Below are 19,426 nucleotides of genomic sequence, written 5' to 3'. Positions count from 1 at the left end.
ATTTTAGCTTGTATTTTAAATAAAGCAATCATTGTTTACACATCTGAAACAGAATGTTACTTCTGCTCACTTGGAAATAAAAATCAGAAAATACATTTTAAAAAGTCTCATCATTTCAAATTATTTGTTTCATGACGTTCATTTGAAATGAGCAACATACATGCTTAGAATTGGAAACAAATTTCTTTGTAGCCATAAGGACTAGGAGAGTGAGATATTTACTTGTCCTGCTGATCTTTCAATATTTCACTAGTCCTTCACACAGACAGGTGTCAAGAGAACAAACCATTGAACTATTGAAATTATGTAAATTACTAGTCGGACAGAAAATGTACTAGTCTTGGACTAGACGACTACCAGTAATTTCGACGCCTGTGAATATATATATATATATATATATATATATATATATATATATATATATATATATATATATATATAATGTGTAATGTCATATTGTTGCTGAACTGCAATCAAACTAGTAAATGAATACTACTTATGCATATTTTCAAAACCTTTAATTGAGAGCAATGATTTTTTTGGTCTTCAAAAGGTTTATTATATGTGCATAATTTCCTTTCTTATCTTCAAGTTATTAAAGAAAAGATGAGCTTTTGGGATGGCATGTTGTCTGTCCATTAGTATATTTCTTATCACCACTTATCGTAATCTAATTTGGAGAATTATCATGACACTTTATGCACACGTGTTCATTCTATGGTCTACTCGGGGTTGTAAACGAAAATGGTGTTACTCCGACATTTAATATAGCTACCACAGCACCACAGCAGGCATCTTGAAATCTTGTTATTACTGCTAGTTAATGGAATTGAATGAATGATAAAAAAAATTAAAGTCGCCTATGCATCGGGTGCTTTTGCGACTGGTTAAGTCTCGAATGTCGAGATTCTGAACTGTATGAATGGTACCACTACAGTTCCGTGTTTATGTTTGAGTGTCACACTTCTTAATTGGTCTGTCTGGACGAGGCAAAAGTGGAAAGAAATTTAGGATAGACCCTCAACACCAAACAAACAATTTTCAATCTGCCAACTAATAAGAGCGTTTTATTAAATTCAATTAGCATTTCCAGTAATAGTTAACACCAAATATTCCCAGCTAAAAGAATTAAGTTATTGTGAATTCAGCCCTCAATTACATTTATTCAATCTTGGTTGCATATTACAAGTTAACTTTCTATAAGAGTATTAAACTACCAATCAAATCTGAGTTAATATATCGAACCTTGCAAGTTGCAAATCCAGCCAAAGAATTCAACCTCCAATCAGATGCAGCCTTACATAGTATGTTTGAGTTAGCTCAAGGTCTCACTGGATAGTTTCGTATTTTGACACCCCCCCCCCCCCATTTTTAAGGTAGAAAGCATGAACCTAATTATCACAAGCCTAGCATTTATAAATTCATACATAAGCTAAATCTATAATGTGGTTTAGATTTACTTTGAGTTAGGCTTGAAAACAGGTTGGCATGTTGGTGACTGCCTGTCACAGTTAGATGAGCATTGGAGATCAAATGCGTAACTTGGGCTGCAAATGAGCTGCCGACTTGGCTTACGTATTTATGTTACCTCCCCATCCAATTAACGAACTTGATATTTATTTTCCTATTGATGATATGTAAATAAAACAAATTGTCAAAATTAATTTTGAAGAGAGCATTGTTATTGAACTTATTGCTGTTGAACTGTTATTGAACTTAAACTTAACTGATACTATAAACTGAAAAAAAATTACTGTGGTATAAAGCTATGTAATTTCTACAATTATATATATATATATATATATATATATATATATATATATATATATATATATATATATATATATATATATATCAAACTGAGGCTCACATTAGTATGTGTAGGTATGTGATACACTGAATATGTGATATTACAAAATACTGAATACAAATAATATAGAATTCTTATCATTTCTTCCTCTTGGAATTCTTGATTATATTACATGCTCCGTGTCTTTAAGATAAGGTTAAGTATTCTGGTAAAAAAAATCACAACACTATTCAGACAATGTATTTGGAGTGCCTGTCAATCAAACACATCACAATAACAGTCAGCTAATCTTATTTTGGTACAAAATATCACCTACAATATATTATGCACAATACAATATAGAAATCCCATATTTAAAGCTAGCTTTCAAACACAGGGAACTGAAATAGGGGCATTCTAGCTGGACAGTTAGCTGGGAGTCTAAAAGCAATTAAGTTTGACATGAATGAAATTCACACTTGCTAATAACAAGTTGATGACAGATTCATGTTACTTTGATGTTGTATTCTGGCGGCAGCTATCGGCCATCTCATTATAATGAAGTTTCATATAAAGAAGTTTGCACATCATATAAGGAAGAAAAGCACATCATATAATGAAGTTTGCACATCATATAAGTACAAAAGCACAGCATATAATGAAGTTTGCACATCATATAAGTACAAAAGCACAGCATATAATGAAGTTTGCACATCATATAAGTACAAAAGCACAGCATATAAAGAAGTTTGCACATCATATACGTACAAATGCACAGCATATAATGAAGTTTGCACATCATATAAGTACAAAAGCACAGCATATAGTGAAGTTTGCACATCATATAAGTACAAAAGCACAGCATATAATGAAGTTTGCACATCATATAAGTACAAAAGCACAGCATATAGTGAAGTTTGCACATCATATAAGTACAAAAGCACAGCATATAATGAAGTTTGCACATCATATAAGTACAAAAGCACAGCATATAAAGAAGTTTGCACATCATATAAGTACAAATGCACAGCATATAAAGAAGTTTGCACATCATATAAGTACAAATGCACAGCATATAAAGAAGTCTGCACATCACATAAGTACAAAAGCACAGCATATAATGAAGTTTGCACATCATATAAGTACAAATGCACAGCATATAAAGAAGTTTGCACATCATATAAGTACAAATGCACAGCATATAAAGAAGTTTGCACATCATATAAGTACAAAAGCACAGCATATAATAAATATTCTCATCTTAAGACAGCTCTTGCGTTCCATAGACCAGTCCTAAAAGTAACCTCTTAATGTTGAACGCCAAGTCAGGCTGTTGCTAGTAACACTCTTATAAGTCTTTGGTATGACTCGGATGTGGTTCGAGCCCGAGAACTTCAGATACCGAGGCGGACGCTCTAAACACTTACGCCACCGGAGAGTTCGACACATACATACATACATACATACATACATACATACATACGCGTGTGTGTATATACATGGTATATACATATTATACATGCATCTTGCTCTAATATTGCATGAATAAGCTTGGCTGTAAACAAGTTTAGTTTGATTAAAGTAGTGATATCCTTATCACATTAGACTTAATCTTTCGATTCACCAATCAAATTACATCTTTAACAGAGCAAAACGATAAGCATGTCATTCCAAACTAATCTTTTCTAATGATAACTCTCCCAAACACAACATTGCAACGGCTTATCGGATACACTACTGGAGATAGGCCACTAAACATATCATGAATTGTTATCGGTGCCTGTTAGATCTGTGTTATGTCGGAAATAAAATCAGATTGTAAACAAGTTTAGTCTCAGATTGTGGCATTGTATAATGATTATATTGTTATATAGTCAGTTTACATAGTCATCAACTGGATTAGTAACTCCCACATACATGCGGTAGAAAAATGCTAGTTAGCTCTGATTACAGATTTGCATAATTGCAGGTATTGAGATATTTCGTTTTGTCAGTACGGTAGCTGACACAGTACTATTGTAGTATTTTTGTCACTTTTCTGTTGTATTTCACGATCTTGTATTATGCTGAATTTGATTAATCTGATGTAATCTCTGTTGAAGAGGAAATAAAGTCAGTCATACATACAGACGGGCAGACGAACCTATGGACGGACAGACAGATATAATTTTAATGGCATGAGGGATGACAAAAATGTAGATCAGTGAAAAGAAAGTTGATGTGTGCGGGCATAATGGACGAATTACAGACCGGGTGAGTTTGGGGCTCTAACTTCTTTTGGGGCTTTTGTTTTTGTTGTTAACGCAATACAATTTATTATAAAAGGAATCCGTGTGCGCATTCTGTCTAACACGCTAAAATATGAACAAAATGAACGGAATTATACAAATATTTATTCTTCATTCTAAATACATGGTACTTAAAAAATCACACTGTTCGTATTGATGTACATGGTGATTGCTTACCTCCAACTAAAGCTCCTGATGTAAGTGATATATATATATATATATATATATATATATATATATATATATATATATATATATATATATATATATATATATATATATATATACGTACGTACATACAGGGGCCCCGAGTGGCCGAGTGGTCTAAAGCGCTCTCCGTTACGGATCACTGCCATCTCACCTCTGTCTGCGTTGGTTCGAGTCCAGGATTCGGCCAATGTGGGTATGTGAGAAAGCTTGCCAGTAGCTTCTCGTGGGTCGGTGGTTCTTCTCGGGGTTTTCCCGGGTTCTTCCTCCACCATTATTACTGGCCGCCATGCATAGCCAATCGTGTGCTGAAAAATGGCGTTAAACCCCACAACAACGTACATACATACATACAAACATACAGTACCGCTGTATCATGCTCCTACCGCTAATAATAATTTGTCTGTGTGTCCTATGATCTGTCATTTCCAGGGTCATGCAGCATTTGGTTTTCCTTTACAACGACCTGTTATTTTATAAATAAAGGAAGATGTGTATATTTTAATACAAGTTTATGCACGTGACTACTCGTCATATGACTATAATTTGAGGAACTGATACACGATAGGTGGAGATAAATGAAAGCGGATTATTTACAGGTAAATGTCATCTCATGTAATATTTGCCAGCATGTATATACATATATCTATATATATACGCATATCTATCATTTACATCAGGAACTTTAGCTGGAAGCAAGCGATCAGCATGGACTCGAGAATCCTAATTCATACAGTGGGATGACATTTTTTTCTACCCAACTTTGGCATTTTTCTTCGTACAGCCTTTCCTCTCGTGCATTCTTTTGGTACGTATGTTACTTGTATTTTCTCTACGCATTTTGAGACTGGTATGTAAGAACATCATTCGGATTTTGGGCTCTTTTTGTGACCATATACGTAGAAAATCGTGACATCTGTATCTTGGAAGACAAAGAGAAAATGTTTTGGTTTGAGGATTGGTGCCATTTTTTAGCACATAATACGCTATACACGTCCTTCGGTACATTTGGTACGGGAAGAACCCGGAAAAAATCCCGGGTAGAACCACCGACTCAAGGGAAGTTACTGTCAAGCAACATATGCTGGCATAGTCAAGCAGACTCAAAACAACACGGACAGAGGGAGATGTCAGTTATCTGCACAGGTAGTTAAGTGTCTTCGACACTAGGCCAACCGGTTCCACCCCACCCCCCAAAAAAAAGCGATAAAGGAAGTAGAGAACTCCTGTATTCTTTGCATATTTTGTTTTTGTTCGTTGCGGGAATTTTTGTTTGTTTGTTTTAAATAACCTGAAGAAGGCTTATTACTATGAATCAATAGGTTCTTGTCAATTTCTTTTCAACGATGATTATGATGATGATGATGTAATTAAGATGACGATATATTTAGCAGTAAAATTTAATCTTCCATCTGGTTCTCATAAAACATTAATATACATGGTACATTTGTACATGAAGCAATTTAAACTCGTAAACCAAATTAAAACTACGATTAAAATAACCTGTACAGTAGTAACGGGTGATATCATTGCTGGATACAAGAAGAGCAAAACAAGTGTACAGTGATTTCACCATGATTTTTCAGAGTGAAAATCCTCGCTGTAGCAGTTTTTAACGGGGGTTTTCATTTTTTAAGGGGTGGGTGGGTGGTCGGGGCAGTTTTTATATGAGAACGATATCAATGAATAGACCCTTATTAGCCCTTTCAATATGGTCTCGTGACTCGTCATTCGGATCGGACAGTGTGAAGCAGGATTACATCGACATAACTTGAACCAGAGTCCTTTTATTGCTTAAATTTGATGAAAAACAATGAAAATTTGCCATTCTGTTGTCTAATCTGGGAATGAAAAAGTTTGCGAGTAGCTTCCCGTGGGTTGATGGTTCTTACAAGTGTTTTCATGAGTTCTTCCTCAACCGGTTATATTGGCCACCATGTATAACCTATCTTGTGCTGAAAAATAGCGTGAAACATAACAACAACAACTACAACAAAAAACATACAGCATGCAACGTATGTAATACGACATGTTCACAACATAGTAGACAATGTGAGACATGTTCACAACATGGTAAACAATGTGAGAAACGTTCATAACATGGGAACCAGTGTGAGAAAAAATTACCTTCTATTACATTACAAATCATGTTTAATCTGATCCACAGTGGATCGTTTTAATGAAATTATTGAAAAAACATTTATTTCCGAAAGAAACATTTAACACTTTTGCATCAAGTTGTGTAAATGACGCTTTTCTGAAGATAATGTCATTTTGTCCTTCGCTCACGCCATGGCTAATACATACATCATACCCTGTAGTCTAGTACGATGCTGAGGGCAAATTCAAGCTGAGCAAAACCCGGAAAATATTAATATTCTTTGCACTGTAGAAATTTAGAATAATAGAACTAAGGTATTTTTAATGTTTGGTAACTCCATCTGCGTGATAAATGTTTTGAACGATAAACATATACATACATGTATTTTTAAGTTTTGAGCTCGTGTCATGGTGTAAAAGAACAACAAAAAAAGTCCTTGCGCCAGTGTTACAAACCTCTCAAATACTTTCTCTAAGATTATCGTTTATTGCTTGATTTACAACGACGAACATCACACCCAGGCATACGGGAGTCAAATGCAGCCATTCTCTCTTGAAAACTCGTACAAATAAACTGTTCTATTCCTGATGAAAAATCGGAGAAGTTTCTTAACTCTGTTTTTAACTGAAAAAAAGGTTCCCATGTGTAAATTTATTAAATTTCTAGTTATTTTTCACCTTATTTGCACTTTCTACATCGGGAGAAAAAGAATTCCACATCATAAGCATATATTGTAAAATCTCAGTTTGCCGAACATTTTTAGAAATATTATGAAACCGGGTCCTGGCGCAAAAATGATAAAATGGTGTGTATTTCGCGTTTAGAAAAAGACATCAGTATTGTTGAAAAGGAAACCGATCAAAGATCAAGGGATAGTAGTAGATCATAACATGAGTACTATATTTTGATTATACAATGCACCATTCAATGGTGGTTGTGATCTTTGTCGATAAAGATAAGGACTGCATACTTTACATCGTGATAATTTTAAGATAACTTTAGTAAGATTGTTCCGATGAAGTGTTCTGGGTATAAAATCAGACTGCACCCCCACCCCCAGTGTGGTACAATAGCGGCACGAAGAAGAGCCTTTGTTCATTAGTAGAAACAGGAAATACTGTGTAATTTAAAATAATTTGAACAAAAATGAGTGGTAAAAGGAAACCGAATACAATAAAGTTATAGAGATAAAAAATTAAAGGGAAATTTCAAAAACTGCTGACCGAAATAAAAACTAGAGGTGATCTCATCAGCATTGTCATAGATATTTAGCAGGCAGTGGATCGGTCTCATATAACACAACTGTAATAGCCTTTACCAAAGCGACCTCAGTCTGTTACAATAGCTGAAGGATTAATTCCTAACTTATATGTATATTTTCTGCCACAATTCTAGGATACTATCATTTTATACTGAATAAAAGATATAATTACGTCAAAAAAGTCCCTTCAAATAGATTCTGATTTCTGCTCCGCTGATATACATACAATTTTGGGGCACCAGAGGCCGGGCTGAGTGGTCTAAAGCGCTCATCGGTATCAAACCACTGCCAACTCAAAACCGTCCGCATGGGTTCGATTCCCGGGCTCGGCCAACCTGGGTATGTGAGAAAGTTTGCCAGTAGCTTCCCGTGGGTCGATGGTTCTTACAGGGGATTTCCTGGATTCTTCCTCCACCAGTTTTACTGGCTGTCATGTATAGCCTATAGTGTGCTGAGAAACGACGTTAAACACATAGCAACAACTATAACAACAAACGAACAACACACAGCCTATGCATTACGACAATGTGAGAAAAGATCACCTTTCAACACATTACTAATCCTGAAATTAAACGATAGAATTATGTGTGTTAACTTAAATTATTGCAAAAACATTTATTCCAGAAAAAAACCTTCCAAGAAAACAAAACATTTAACACGCTTGTACCAAGATTGTGGAAACAGATGATTTACTATAGATATCATAACTTTTCCCTACCCCCCCCCCCCCCCCGCCGGCTAATACATATATAAAATCCTGTAGTATTGCATTTCGTTGAAGGCAAAGTTCAAACTGATCAAAGACCAGACAAAATGCATATTGTTTACATTGTAGAAATTTAGAATAATAGAACTTGAAGGATTTGTAAAATTTTGGTCCATCCTTCTGTAAGATTATCGTTTATTGCTTGGTTTACAACGATGTTACTCCAAGGCATATATAATGGATTGAAATGCAGTCATATTCTCTTGAAAAATCTTACAAAGATGCCATGTTTTATTACTGATGAAAAATTTAGGGTTACCTCAAATTTTAGAAATTCGTTAACTCTATTTTCAAAGGGAAAAAATATTCCTATGTGTAAATTTGTCTAATTTTTTGTTATTTTTCACCCTGTTTACGTTCTTTACACCGGAGCAAAATTTCCACACCATATGCATTGTAAAATCGCCGTTTGCCAAACAGTTTCAGAAATATTTTGAAACCGGGTCACGGCTCATGAATAGTAGAACGATGTGTATTCCGCGTTTAGGGAAGATATTAACTTTATATAAATAAACTGATCAAAGATCAGGACACAGCAGTGGGTCATGAATGAGGATGACACCGGACAATTCAATGGTGGTTGTGATCTTTGTCGATAACGATAAGGACTACAAAATTTACATTGTACTAATTTTAAGACACCTTCTGTAAAATAGTTGTGATGTAGTGTTCTTTGACTGTTCACACCCATCGTGGTACAATACCGCCTCACAGAAATTAGACCTAGTAGAAACAAGAAAACATGGCAGAATTGGGGTGGGGGTGGGGGTCCCCGAGATATTTTACCCCTCCATACAGGCCAAAAAATAAAAACGAACAAAAAACAAAAAGAAACGTAAGTCACTTGTCACTTGAAAGTTGAACATCGTTTTATTCTAGCACACATTTATTGGGTATTATGCACACTTTGAATTAACAGATACATGCACAGATGTTTGTTTGCTTTGGTGCCCTATCAAGGAAAGTCAGCCCCCCCCCCCCCCACACACACACATGACCTGATCCGGCCTGGAAATGCTGTGTAATATTAAATAAGTTTGGAGAAAAAAAATGAGTCATAAAAGGAAACAGAATACAATTAAATTATAGCGATAAAAATTAAAGGGAAACTTATCTAACTGCTGACCGAAATTATAACTAGAGGTGATCTCATCAATGTCGTCGTGGATAATTGGCAATCGGGGGGGATCAGGCTCACATAACACAACTACAAGCGTCTGTACCAAGCGACTTCAGTCTGTCACAAAAGCAAAAGGATCAATTCAAAACTTGTAAGTACATTTTCTTTAACAATTCTAGGACACCATGATCTAAACTGAATACAAAATAATACTAAGTCAAAAACGTCAAAGGATTTTGATTTAAGACCCGCTGCTGTTCCTGCAATATTAATGGTGTGTTTAAAAAAAAATGCAATTCGTTCCTCAGCTTTCAATATTTTTGTCCCATATTTGTTTTGTATTTAAAAAAAAAGCCTTATACAAATGAAAGATTTAAAAATATTAACGTCAGCAAAATAATTTCCATCATTAAAATAGATACACGCCCTTGATGAAAAAAATCCAATAATGAGGACAAATGTGTTTAATATTCAGATCCGCCACGTTTATCTTCTTGGACCATCAATCCCTATCCCTTCCACCACCACCACAACCACCCGGTTAATTTGGCTCTCTATTTCAAAATCTTGAGACACATTTGCGATTAATAGTACGATTCCCGGTCTTATACGTGCCAAAGGACCTGGTTAAGCGCCTTACATCGGTGTTTTCCTTTGGGGCTCTCCTGTTTCTTCCTGCCTCGTGATATGGTGTCCCAGTAGTTATCGTGCCAGTCTCGCTAATAGAATGATGCAGGTTCGAATCCTATAATCGGATCAGCCCGAGTAGTCAACTGTATTTGCTTCCCTGGGCAAGGTACGTTATTTGAATGTGTTACCGTAAAACCTAATACCTAACTAAATCGAATCCTCCTGCGTCAAAGGCCAAACAGCAACATTCTGAGGCTGAGAGTTAAGTTATTAAAACTTCTTTTGAAAGCGATGTAAATAACCTTTTATCTGTTTATTTTGAAACCTTTATAGTTTGTTTTCAGCTTTATTATTTGTAATATGTGTACACACTTTATCAGTCGTCACCTGACATCGACTGTGAGCTGATTTAGTATGTTCTTAGCTGTATCTTTGTGACCTGCTTTTAGCTGTATATATATATTATCTTAAAGTGAACTCGTACATAATCAAGGACGGTAGTTCCCAACTTAATCAAGTATGAGGACTTCAGAAAAGATTTAACAGACCCACACGTGCTAACAGTTGTACTTTTAAGCTCCTTTGAAATACCCCACCCCCCGCCCACAGGTCCTGAACTGGGATCTAGGACTATACTTTCAACATTGTTTCACTCTCGCTGCGGCTTAAAGAACAGCGTGTGTGTGTGTGTGTTTAGGATTTTTTAACGTAGCTTTAACAATTTTTCAGTCATATCGCTACGATATATGCAGTGTGGCAGTTTATAGTGATGTCTAGCACTGGGGCATCATGCCGCAGACATGTAGCATGATGTCCCACCCAGTCACATTATCCTGACACCAGGCCGACCAGTCCCAACACTAACCTCTTAATGTTGAGCGCCAAGCGAGGCAGCTGTTAGTACCATTTTTGTAAGTATTAGGTATGACTTGGCCGGGGTTCGAACCCACGACCTCCCGCTTCCGAGACGGACGCTCTAACCACTAGGCTTAAAAACAACAATCCCTCGAAGAAATCAATGCTATTATGGCTTCACCCTTTCTACCCTTTTATTATGTTTTGAATTGCTCAGTCACAGCTTTTGATCATTTGCCTCTCGGGACAAACATGTCTAATTGTGTGGATTGTATTTTTAGCAAAGGAAACTTTTGCGAAGAAATCTTAGAGTACATACTCAACTTAAAGAAATATTCCTTTATCCGTGGCATGCCATTTGCAGTGGAGGCGCGATGGTTCTATGCGCCCCTGGGAATGGGCGCCCTCAAGATTTTTTTGCAGTCGGTCACGGCCGGGAGAGTTAGTTGCGTAGTTCCGTGCGTAAACAGTCTAAAACTAAAGCTAATATTTACTAAGCGTTTTGACATATTTTCAGTTTCATTTGCATAATTGAACTTGTCGGAAGTTATATATACATTTGAAATATGGTTTCCGTGGGGGTAGCATGACCCCCTTGACCCATGCTGCGGGAGCTCATGCCCGTGGGCAATGTTCTTAACAGGCGCCCGACTTAGCTACAGAGAATAATTGTATGTCAGTTGCCACCTACCCTCACTCCCGCAAATGTAAGTTTTGTGAATAACTGCCCCAGCTACACTAAGGTGAAGGTGAAAGATTATGAAAATTTTAGCTGAAAAAAAAGAAAGAAAAAAAAAAAGAAGAAAAAAGGAAAGAAGAAAACAAACGATCCCAATAGTGTCCCCTTCGCCTGGCTCCCAGGACAATTATCTTCTGCAGCCACCAAACCCCTTACTCCGCCAATGGGCATTTATCTCAGAATATCATTCAGTTACAAGGTATTTGTTTTGTCATCATTTTCTTTTTGTAAGTATATATGTTTTGTAGTGAAGTTTCATAATGCAAATGTGTCACCACCATTAAAATTTAGCCTCAAATTAAATGCGTTATTTATTTCAAGAGCAAAACTGTTACATTAAGAATTAAGGTAATACGATTTCGAATGTAAAATTTTAGATGACTATTGAAACAAGACTTTTGTAACGAAATGAAATTATTGAAATGATATGCCCTCTTTTATCCGCATGTCACAAATGGAGATAAATACTGCTAAATTTAGAATGCCGAAAGTTTTATCTGAAGAAAAATAAAAAGCGAAAAACCATATCATTATAAAATGCCAAGATTACGAAAGTTTCAGTTACTTTTAATAATTGTACAAAAATATGATTAATAAAAAACTGCATCATGGCTGATAAATATTATAATATCAGAATTTAATGTCAAATATCACTTAGTTGGTTTTAGTTACTTTTTCAGGTTGTGAATTAGTGATGGCCCGAATTTCACCAACAAAACGTCAGCTTGGGGATAAATTTAAGTTTAGATCCAGGGATCTGATTGGCTGAACTTTAACTCTAGTTTAAAATTGACCAATCAAATGTCTCAAGTCGACAACATAAGGTTAAGACTTACGTTGGTCAAATTAATGCATGTTGACCGCATGTACGGATTGTTTCGTATTTATGGGTATTTTTTGTCACAGTTGAAGATATACGGATGTATGATGCAAAAAAATTTAATCTTTGTTATAATTGCAATGTACAGTGTTAAAGTTATATTTTCTTTCAAATCTATGTATCTAGTTTTATTCTTTACTGATGTTTACTAATACTGTAAGGTGGATGAAGGAATTACAGAAAAATACCATGAAATTAATAAGTGCACAACATTTGTAGTCGTTTCTTCCGAGTTCACCAGTGATTTTCGTTAATGTGAATTTGATCCCCTAGCGATTAATACAAATAAAAATATTTTGAAAATGTATTATTCTCACAAAATAAGTATCGCCAATCCTTTTGCAGAATAGTTTGATGGCATTAACATGTTCGGCCGCCGCCACAGTAGTTCTGGCTCAGAGATCCACGTGAATCCACATCGTTCCAAGACCCCTCTCAGTAGCCCGTTGACTCCTGCAACAACTAATGTTTTTTTCGACACATCCTTCAGTAGCAGTCAGAACAGTCCTTCAATCGATGCGACATCAGAAAAAATCGTCTTCAGTGCCGTAGCGAGGACACCAACTCCGAGCCGTGCCACCCCTTCTTACGGGACCAGTAAGAACCAACGGCGGGAAACGGATGAATCAACACCACTTTTAGACGACAGAAGGTACATCCGCCAAATACTCACATTATCTATACTGTCCGCTTTATTATAATCGATTAATTAAAATTAATTGAGACTGCAATTAACATTTACTTTTCAATTCTGTCCCAAAATTGTATATTAAAAAAGATCCACGCAAAATTCATTTACCTATTATTATTATTATTATTATCTTATTATTAATTTAATTATTCATTAAATTATTACATATCTTACTCCAAATGCGTAGCATGACATTTTCAACAGACTCCCAGCAAAACTTAATTCTGGAGCCCCCTTCCAATAAAAAGTTTGATCGCGGACCCCTTAACCTCCCAGTTAAGGGGCTGCTTGGGCGTTCGTTGCGACATTGCTATATATCATTGTTGCAGTAGGCCCGGACACCATATTACCGTGCTAATTAGAAAACATCCCCCAAAAGTTTCATTACACTTACTTTTTGATTAGTATTGAATTAGTAGTCAGCGCGGGTGGGTGGGTGGGGCATTGGACACTGAATGCTTTTCATTCTAATCAACGTCATATTGCGGCGGCAGTTGAGGAATAGTGACCGTCAGTAGCATGGAATCAAAGTTGATAAAATATTTAACAAATCTGGAGATGTTATATCATGGCAGCACATATATTTAAAAATGTGTAATTCAAATTCATAAGATCTTTGCATGCTTGAGTTGTAGTACTTGATCCATTAAATAATTTTGATATTCTTATGCTATTTTATATGGCATATTTGACCACTCCGGTGGCCTAGTGGTTAGAGCATCCGCCTCGGATGCGAGAGGTCGTGGGTTCGATCCCCGGCCGAGTCATACCAAAGGCTTACAAAAATGGTACTAACAGCAGCAGCAGAGGGGGCGAATCGGACATTTTGTCCAATCGTTATTTTGCTTAATTATTACTTTCTGCACTCAGCGGATCCGGTGTAGTCAGCGCTGGTAAAAAAAAAACGACGTCGGTCCATCTTACACGATGGTGACGTCATTTGGTTTAATTAACACCTTCTGCGCGTCGATCCCCAGCGTCGTCAGCGTCCGGTAAGCACATCGACGACCGCGTCGATGTCATCGCCCCCTCTGCTGCTAAGTGGTTATTTACAATGAAAATTATTTACAACTAACCGAATATTTGGTCAAGTCCGATACGATATCGTGTCCGAGGATCATGTAAATTTATCGTTACGAATCCATGTGGGGTCGACTGAGCATGACTAAAAAAGTTTCGAAAAACATTAAAGTCCATGTCACCGCCGCACCATGTCTGCCAAATATTTCGTAGCGTGTGTGTATCAACGCCGTTGAACACAGCAAGAATATTACAGTTGTCTCTAATTACTTTTGGAATCTGAGTGTATCGTTGAGTGACATATATCACGTCAGTGTTTTTATGCCTGCCTCTGGAAAATATCCTAGCTGGGTTTTTTTGATTGTCTAACATAACATCATCGTACACGACTAGATTGTTAACGTCGCCATCAATATCATCAATACCCGGTGCATCATTGATATCCGTAATAAACTCAATAACATTTTTTTTAGCGATCGCTGATGCATTCTCGTTGAAATCTTTCAACACCTCGTAGCATCGTTGATCATCTACGCTAGGGGCAACCAAATACAACTTATCCCACTTCATCCATCTCATTATTAAATTGAGTAACAATTGCGTCTTGCCGGATCCAGATGGTCCGATGATAATCATCCGGATCGAGTTTGGTAACGCTGCAACATGCTTAACTGGTTCTCTTGTTTTAGTCGCCGAAAAATCAATTATATTCATATCTCTATACATAAATTATGGATCTATATTGTGTGAAGTGTAGAGTACGTACTGGCACAAATGATATGACAACCGCTACAACAAGAAATAACAGATCGGCCCTTACTGGCAAGTGTGTACAATGCGGTACAAAGAAATTTAGATTTATTTCTATTAGACCCGGAGATGTTTTAAAAAAAAGCGAGGAGGTGACATCGCAGCCAAATTGGCAAAACTCCCCGGAACACCGTGGGCAAAGTATCCAGGAGAAAAACACCTCCCAGGATATAACTACTGTGGCCCCGGAACACGATTAGATATTAGACTCGATGATCAAAATCAGCCCAAACCCGGTGAGTATCCAATAAACGCTATCGATAAGGCGTGTCATGCTCATGATGTTGCTTACAAAAGTAGCGATCTGCAACAGCGTCATATCGCGGACGTAAAATTAATTCACGCGTTAAATGCTATTCCTGATAAATCCGTCAAAGAAAAATTGGCTTCATGGTTGGTAAAATCGGCTATGAAAGGTAAATTAATGATTGGAAGCGGAGCTTCTCGCGCTGGTAATTGAAAACGATAGCGTTTATAATAACAACATGGAATCCATCTATTATTCTCCGAGAGGATACTGGAAGGGGAAGGCCGCAATTGGTAAGCTTGCAAGCGCTGCAAAGGTAACAAAGACCACTGCGGCTAATTGGTTATCCAAACAGGCTATATGGCAAATCTATCTACCACCGCCTAAACAAATCAACTTCTCGCGCTTTGATGTCAGCGTACCTAATGAAGTTCATCAGGCTGATATACTATTTTTGCCGCATGACAACGGTTACAAATACGCGCTAACCGTAGTTGATGTTGCGAGTCGATACAAACAAGCGGAGCCGTTAAAAACAAAGTCGGCAACTGAAGTAGCCGCTGCGTTTGAAAGAATTTATCGACGAGGCCCTCTGCGCTGGCCAAATCTATTACAAGTTGATCCCGGTAGTGAATTTCGCGGCGCTGTTTTATCAACGCTGAAACATCATAGCGTCGCGATACGACGAGGTCATACTGCGCTACATCGTGATCAGGCAATTGTTGAACGATTCAATCGGACTCTCGCTGAACGGTTATTTGGATATCAATACGCGAAGGAATTCATCCAAGAAAAACGATCTCGTGAATGGGTTAAAAGGTTGCCAGGTGTAATTGCAGCGTTAAATAACGAGATTACCCGAGTAATCAACATGAAGCCCAGCGACGCGATTAAATACGAGTATATACCCGCAAAATCAAAAATAAATAGCGTTTCCAAGCCGATTCTTGGCGATGTCACTGTTAGATATCTATATGAACCAGGAGAGCTTGAAGGCGGTAAAAAAAGAGCTACTGATCCTATTTGGAGTGTTACCACACATAACATATCAACGATAACACGATCAACTGGTAGACCACCGATCTATAGACTGGATTCAACTGCTCCTCAGCGCGGATTTACACGCGAGCAACTACAAGTGATACCTAACGATACTCAATTGCCCCCACGTGGTCTTAACTAGCGCCGTTGCGTCTATTGCACTCAAGACAGGTCAACCTCACATTGTTTTTGACATGACCGAGACTGTTATCGATCCTATCCACGGTAAATTGGCGAGTGTCTTTATCCGAATAACGCCAACTCATTATACAATTGCAACTCGCGCAGTGATTATTCTGTTGTTGTCGTAGCGAGATTATTAATTCGGCATCAATATCAAAACGCCGCTGTTTTTTTTTATCCTGTTGGCGGTAACCCGAGAGTTTTCTATCAATGACGCTTGCATCGATGGTGACTTTGTCGCCGGCTTCGTCAGTGACTCCGTCACCGGCTCCGTCAATAACAATTCTTCGAAGCTGATTTATCCTTCGTACTCTGGACACTGCAAGATAGACTAGATTCGACCATTCGATGCGATTATCAACCATCCAAACAATTGTGTCCGTGATGGTCAGTCCCTGCGAGGAATGTATTGTTGTTGCGTATCCTAGCGTCCACGGGGATTTATCAGCACGTAGCGCGTCCTCGACGACACCGATATCAACGAGCACGATATCATTCAGCACGAGAATTTGTTTTTTTGTCCCTGACGCTGTCGGGCCCGGGATTTCAACTTCAATGTTCTGCCGCCGTGTGTCAGCGGGTCTATAACATAACGGCACTGGACGCGTTGGAAACTTTTCCTTATGCAACGCAAACAACCTCCGCTGAAGTGTGTCTCTGACTATCTTTCTGCTCGCTACAATTAAATCGTTTGGTCTCCATGTTTCCCAGAATTCATTTAACGGCGTTTCCGGAATCACCTCGCGGATTATTTCACATTGAATTCTATCCGGCTGTAATCTGATTAATTTTTTAACCTCGCGCAGTTGTTCATCAAGTGCTCGGTAATCAGTATCGGTTTCTTCATAATAGTCCACAAAACCCTTTAACCAATCATGTGGACCCTCGCCGACAAATGGTGGTGGTTGGCCATGGTCCCCACACATGATTACTGCTGTATTCGCGCGCAGCAACCACTCAAGAAACATTTGTAAAGTATCTAACGAAACAGTACATATCTCATCCCAGATGATAATGTCAGGAATAAATTTTTCCCCCATTCGATCAGGAGTCCACTCACCGCCGCTGTATCGAAAAAAGCTGTGATAAGTAACGGCGTCAACATTTCGTTGTTTTATCTCTCGCGCTAGTCTATGGGTCGGTGTAAGCACGATTATACTTGCCCGCGTTCGAAATAATTCAATTGCCCGAGTCGTCTTTCCTGACCCGCCACAGCCGCTTAAATAAACCGTCTTGTGTCTACAAATTGGATCAGAACACGGTGGTGCATTAGACCATTCTGACAATTTATCACCGCATAGGTAATTGTTCTCAACGATGACATTTGCTGACGGGGAATAATCGCGTCGTATTTCTTCTTTAATTCTCCATGTACCCCAACTCTCGTCCGGACTAGTAAACTCGGTTACGTTTTTCTTATACTTTACGTCAATATAAAATGAATCAACGGCTACTCTAACCGCGGTATCGGGGAATCTATTTATCATCGAGAATAAATTGATAGCGGCGTAACCCAGCATAGACGCCCTCAAATGTGGATACGCGGGGCTGTCTCCATCGCTGTAGGAAACAACTGTACCCAACTTTGTTCCATTGGACAAGAAAGCTGTTTTGCAGTTCACGTATCTATTTTTCGCCACTGCGTCCTTGATTACGAAATCATATTCTGCGTCATCTATAATCAGCCGTGAGCAATATCGTTTGTAATCGCAGTTTTTTCCACCTTGTGTAAACTTACCAATTATTCTTCTACCGAGATCTTTTGCCTCGTGGTTTCGTTGGTTGAATATCCTCCTGGACCATTCGATGATATATTCCTCGTCGGCATCAATGTGTTTTCTGGATTCATCAATTATGCTATCTAGACGCTCTGGTTCTGGTAACCAGACTTCAGTCTGCGCCCGGTATGATATAATCGCGTCACTGACAATCAACGAAACTAGCATGCTACAATCAATCATATACCGTAGCAGCGCTATTGGCAACCACTTCTTTTCAGCTATGTGTCTACCGATCCAAATATAGCAACAGCGATGGAGTCCTGCCGCGAATTCAAATGATACTATGCGAGCGAATCCCGTTAAATCAAAATCAGGCAGTGGTCCATTAATAGCAACACGAGTCATTTCATGTCTGGGGTGTCCAAATCGTTTGAAATACTCAGCGGCGGATCCATACCCGAGAAAACTCGCTGGATAACAGGCAACCATATCAACCGAGATCATAGCGTCGCGGTTGTATTCAGTGTTCCATAGTCCACCGTGATAGTATTCCAAACAACTGGATTGTACATCTGGTAAAAATTCCTTGCGCGTTGGTCTCCACGCATTTTTCCTTGCTGCAACATGAGCTACAACCGATGGAATCGTAAAACAATTTGTTAGCAGTTGTTCATCATGCTCCTCAAATTCTATGGCAGTTTTTTTCATCTTGTTGTGAAACGCTTCAGTGCGGTATAATTCACCGTTTGGTCTTACAAACTGATCAAAGGTATCCGCATCGTTTTCAGCGCTGCGAAGTAACCACACTGATACAGGGTCGTTTTTACACAAGTAGGCAATAGCATCAAATAGTTTCCTCTCCGCGAGAAAACCATCCCGGGAGAATTGTTCTCCCAGGAATTCTTCGGGTATATACTTTACTGTTCTATCCCGTGGAAATATTGTGATCGCGGGCGTCCATGCGTGTTCGTTATGATCAATAATTTTGATTGGGGCTCCCTTCGATTTATACTTCGATTCGTATAATACTTCACCGGTTATCGTTGTAACGGTTATTGGAAATCTCAGCGATGTTTC

The 19,426-nt window shown here is 38.0% G+C and overlaps 1 protein-coding gene across 6 annotated transcripts in view; it reads left to right on the top strand.

Annotated features, from left to right (window-relative positions):
* The window catches only part of LOC149797728 (P protein-like), a 135,413-nt gene that overhangs the window by 19,088 nt on the left and 96,899 nt on the right, over positions 1-19,426 (top strand). The window contains exons 1-2 of one of the 6 annotated variants that reach the window (XM_089962667.1): positions 3,849-4,042; positions 12,982-13,288. In XM_089962667.1, coding sequence (XP_089818793.1) covers positions 13,002-13,288 — 287 coding nt within the window. In that variant the 5' untranslated portion in view covers positions 3,849-4,042; positions 12,982-13,001. Of the gene's footprint in view, positions 1-3,848; positions 4,043-4,829; positions 4,884-4,919; positions 5,093-5,317; positions 5,431-9,535; positions 9,684-12,981; positions 13,289-19,426 lie in introns of those variants that run through there. The other 5 variants (XM_089962665.1, XM_089962663.1, XM_089962668.1 and 2 more) reach the window with 5 other exon arrangements.

Source organism: Sinohyriopsis cumingii, chromosome 6 (genome assembly GCF_028554795.1).
Source record: "Sinohyriopsis cumingii isolate HCF-2022 chromosome 6, ASM2855479v2, whole genome shotgun sequence".
NCBI classification, from domain to species: domain Eukaryota; kingdom Metazoa; phylum Mollusca; class Bivalvia; order Unionida; family Unionidae; genus Sinohyriopsis; species Sinohyriopsis cumingii.
Note: the sequence above shows the minus strand (reverse complement) of the source record. Positions and strands in the feature narration are given on the sequence as shown.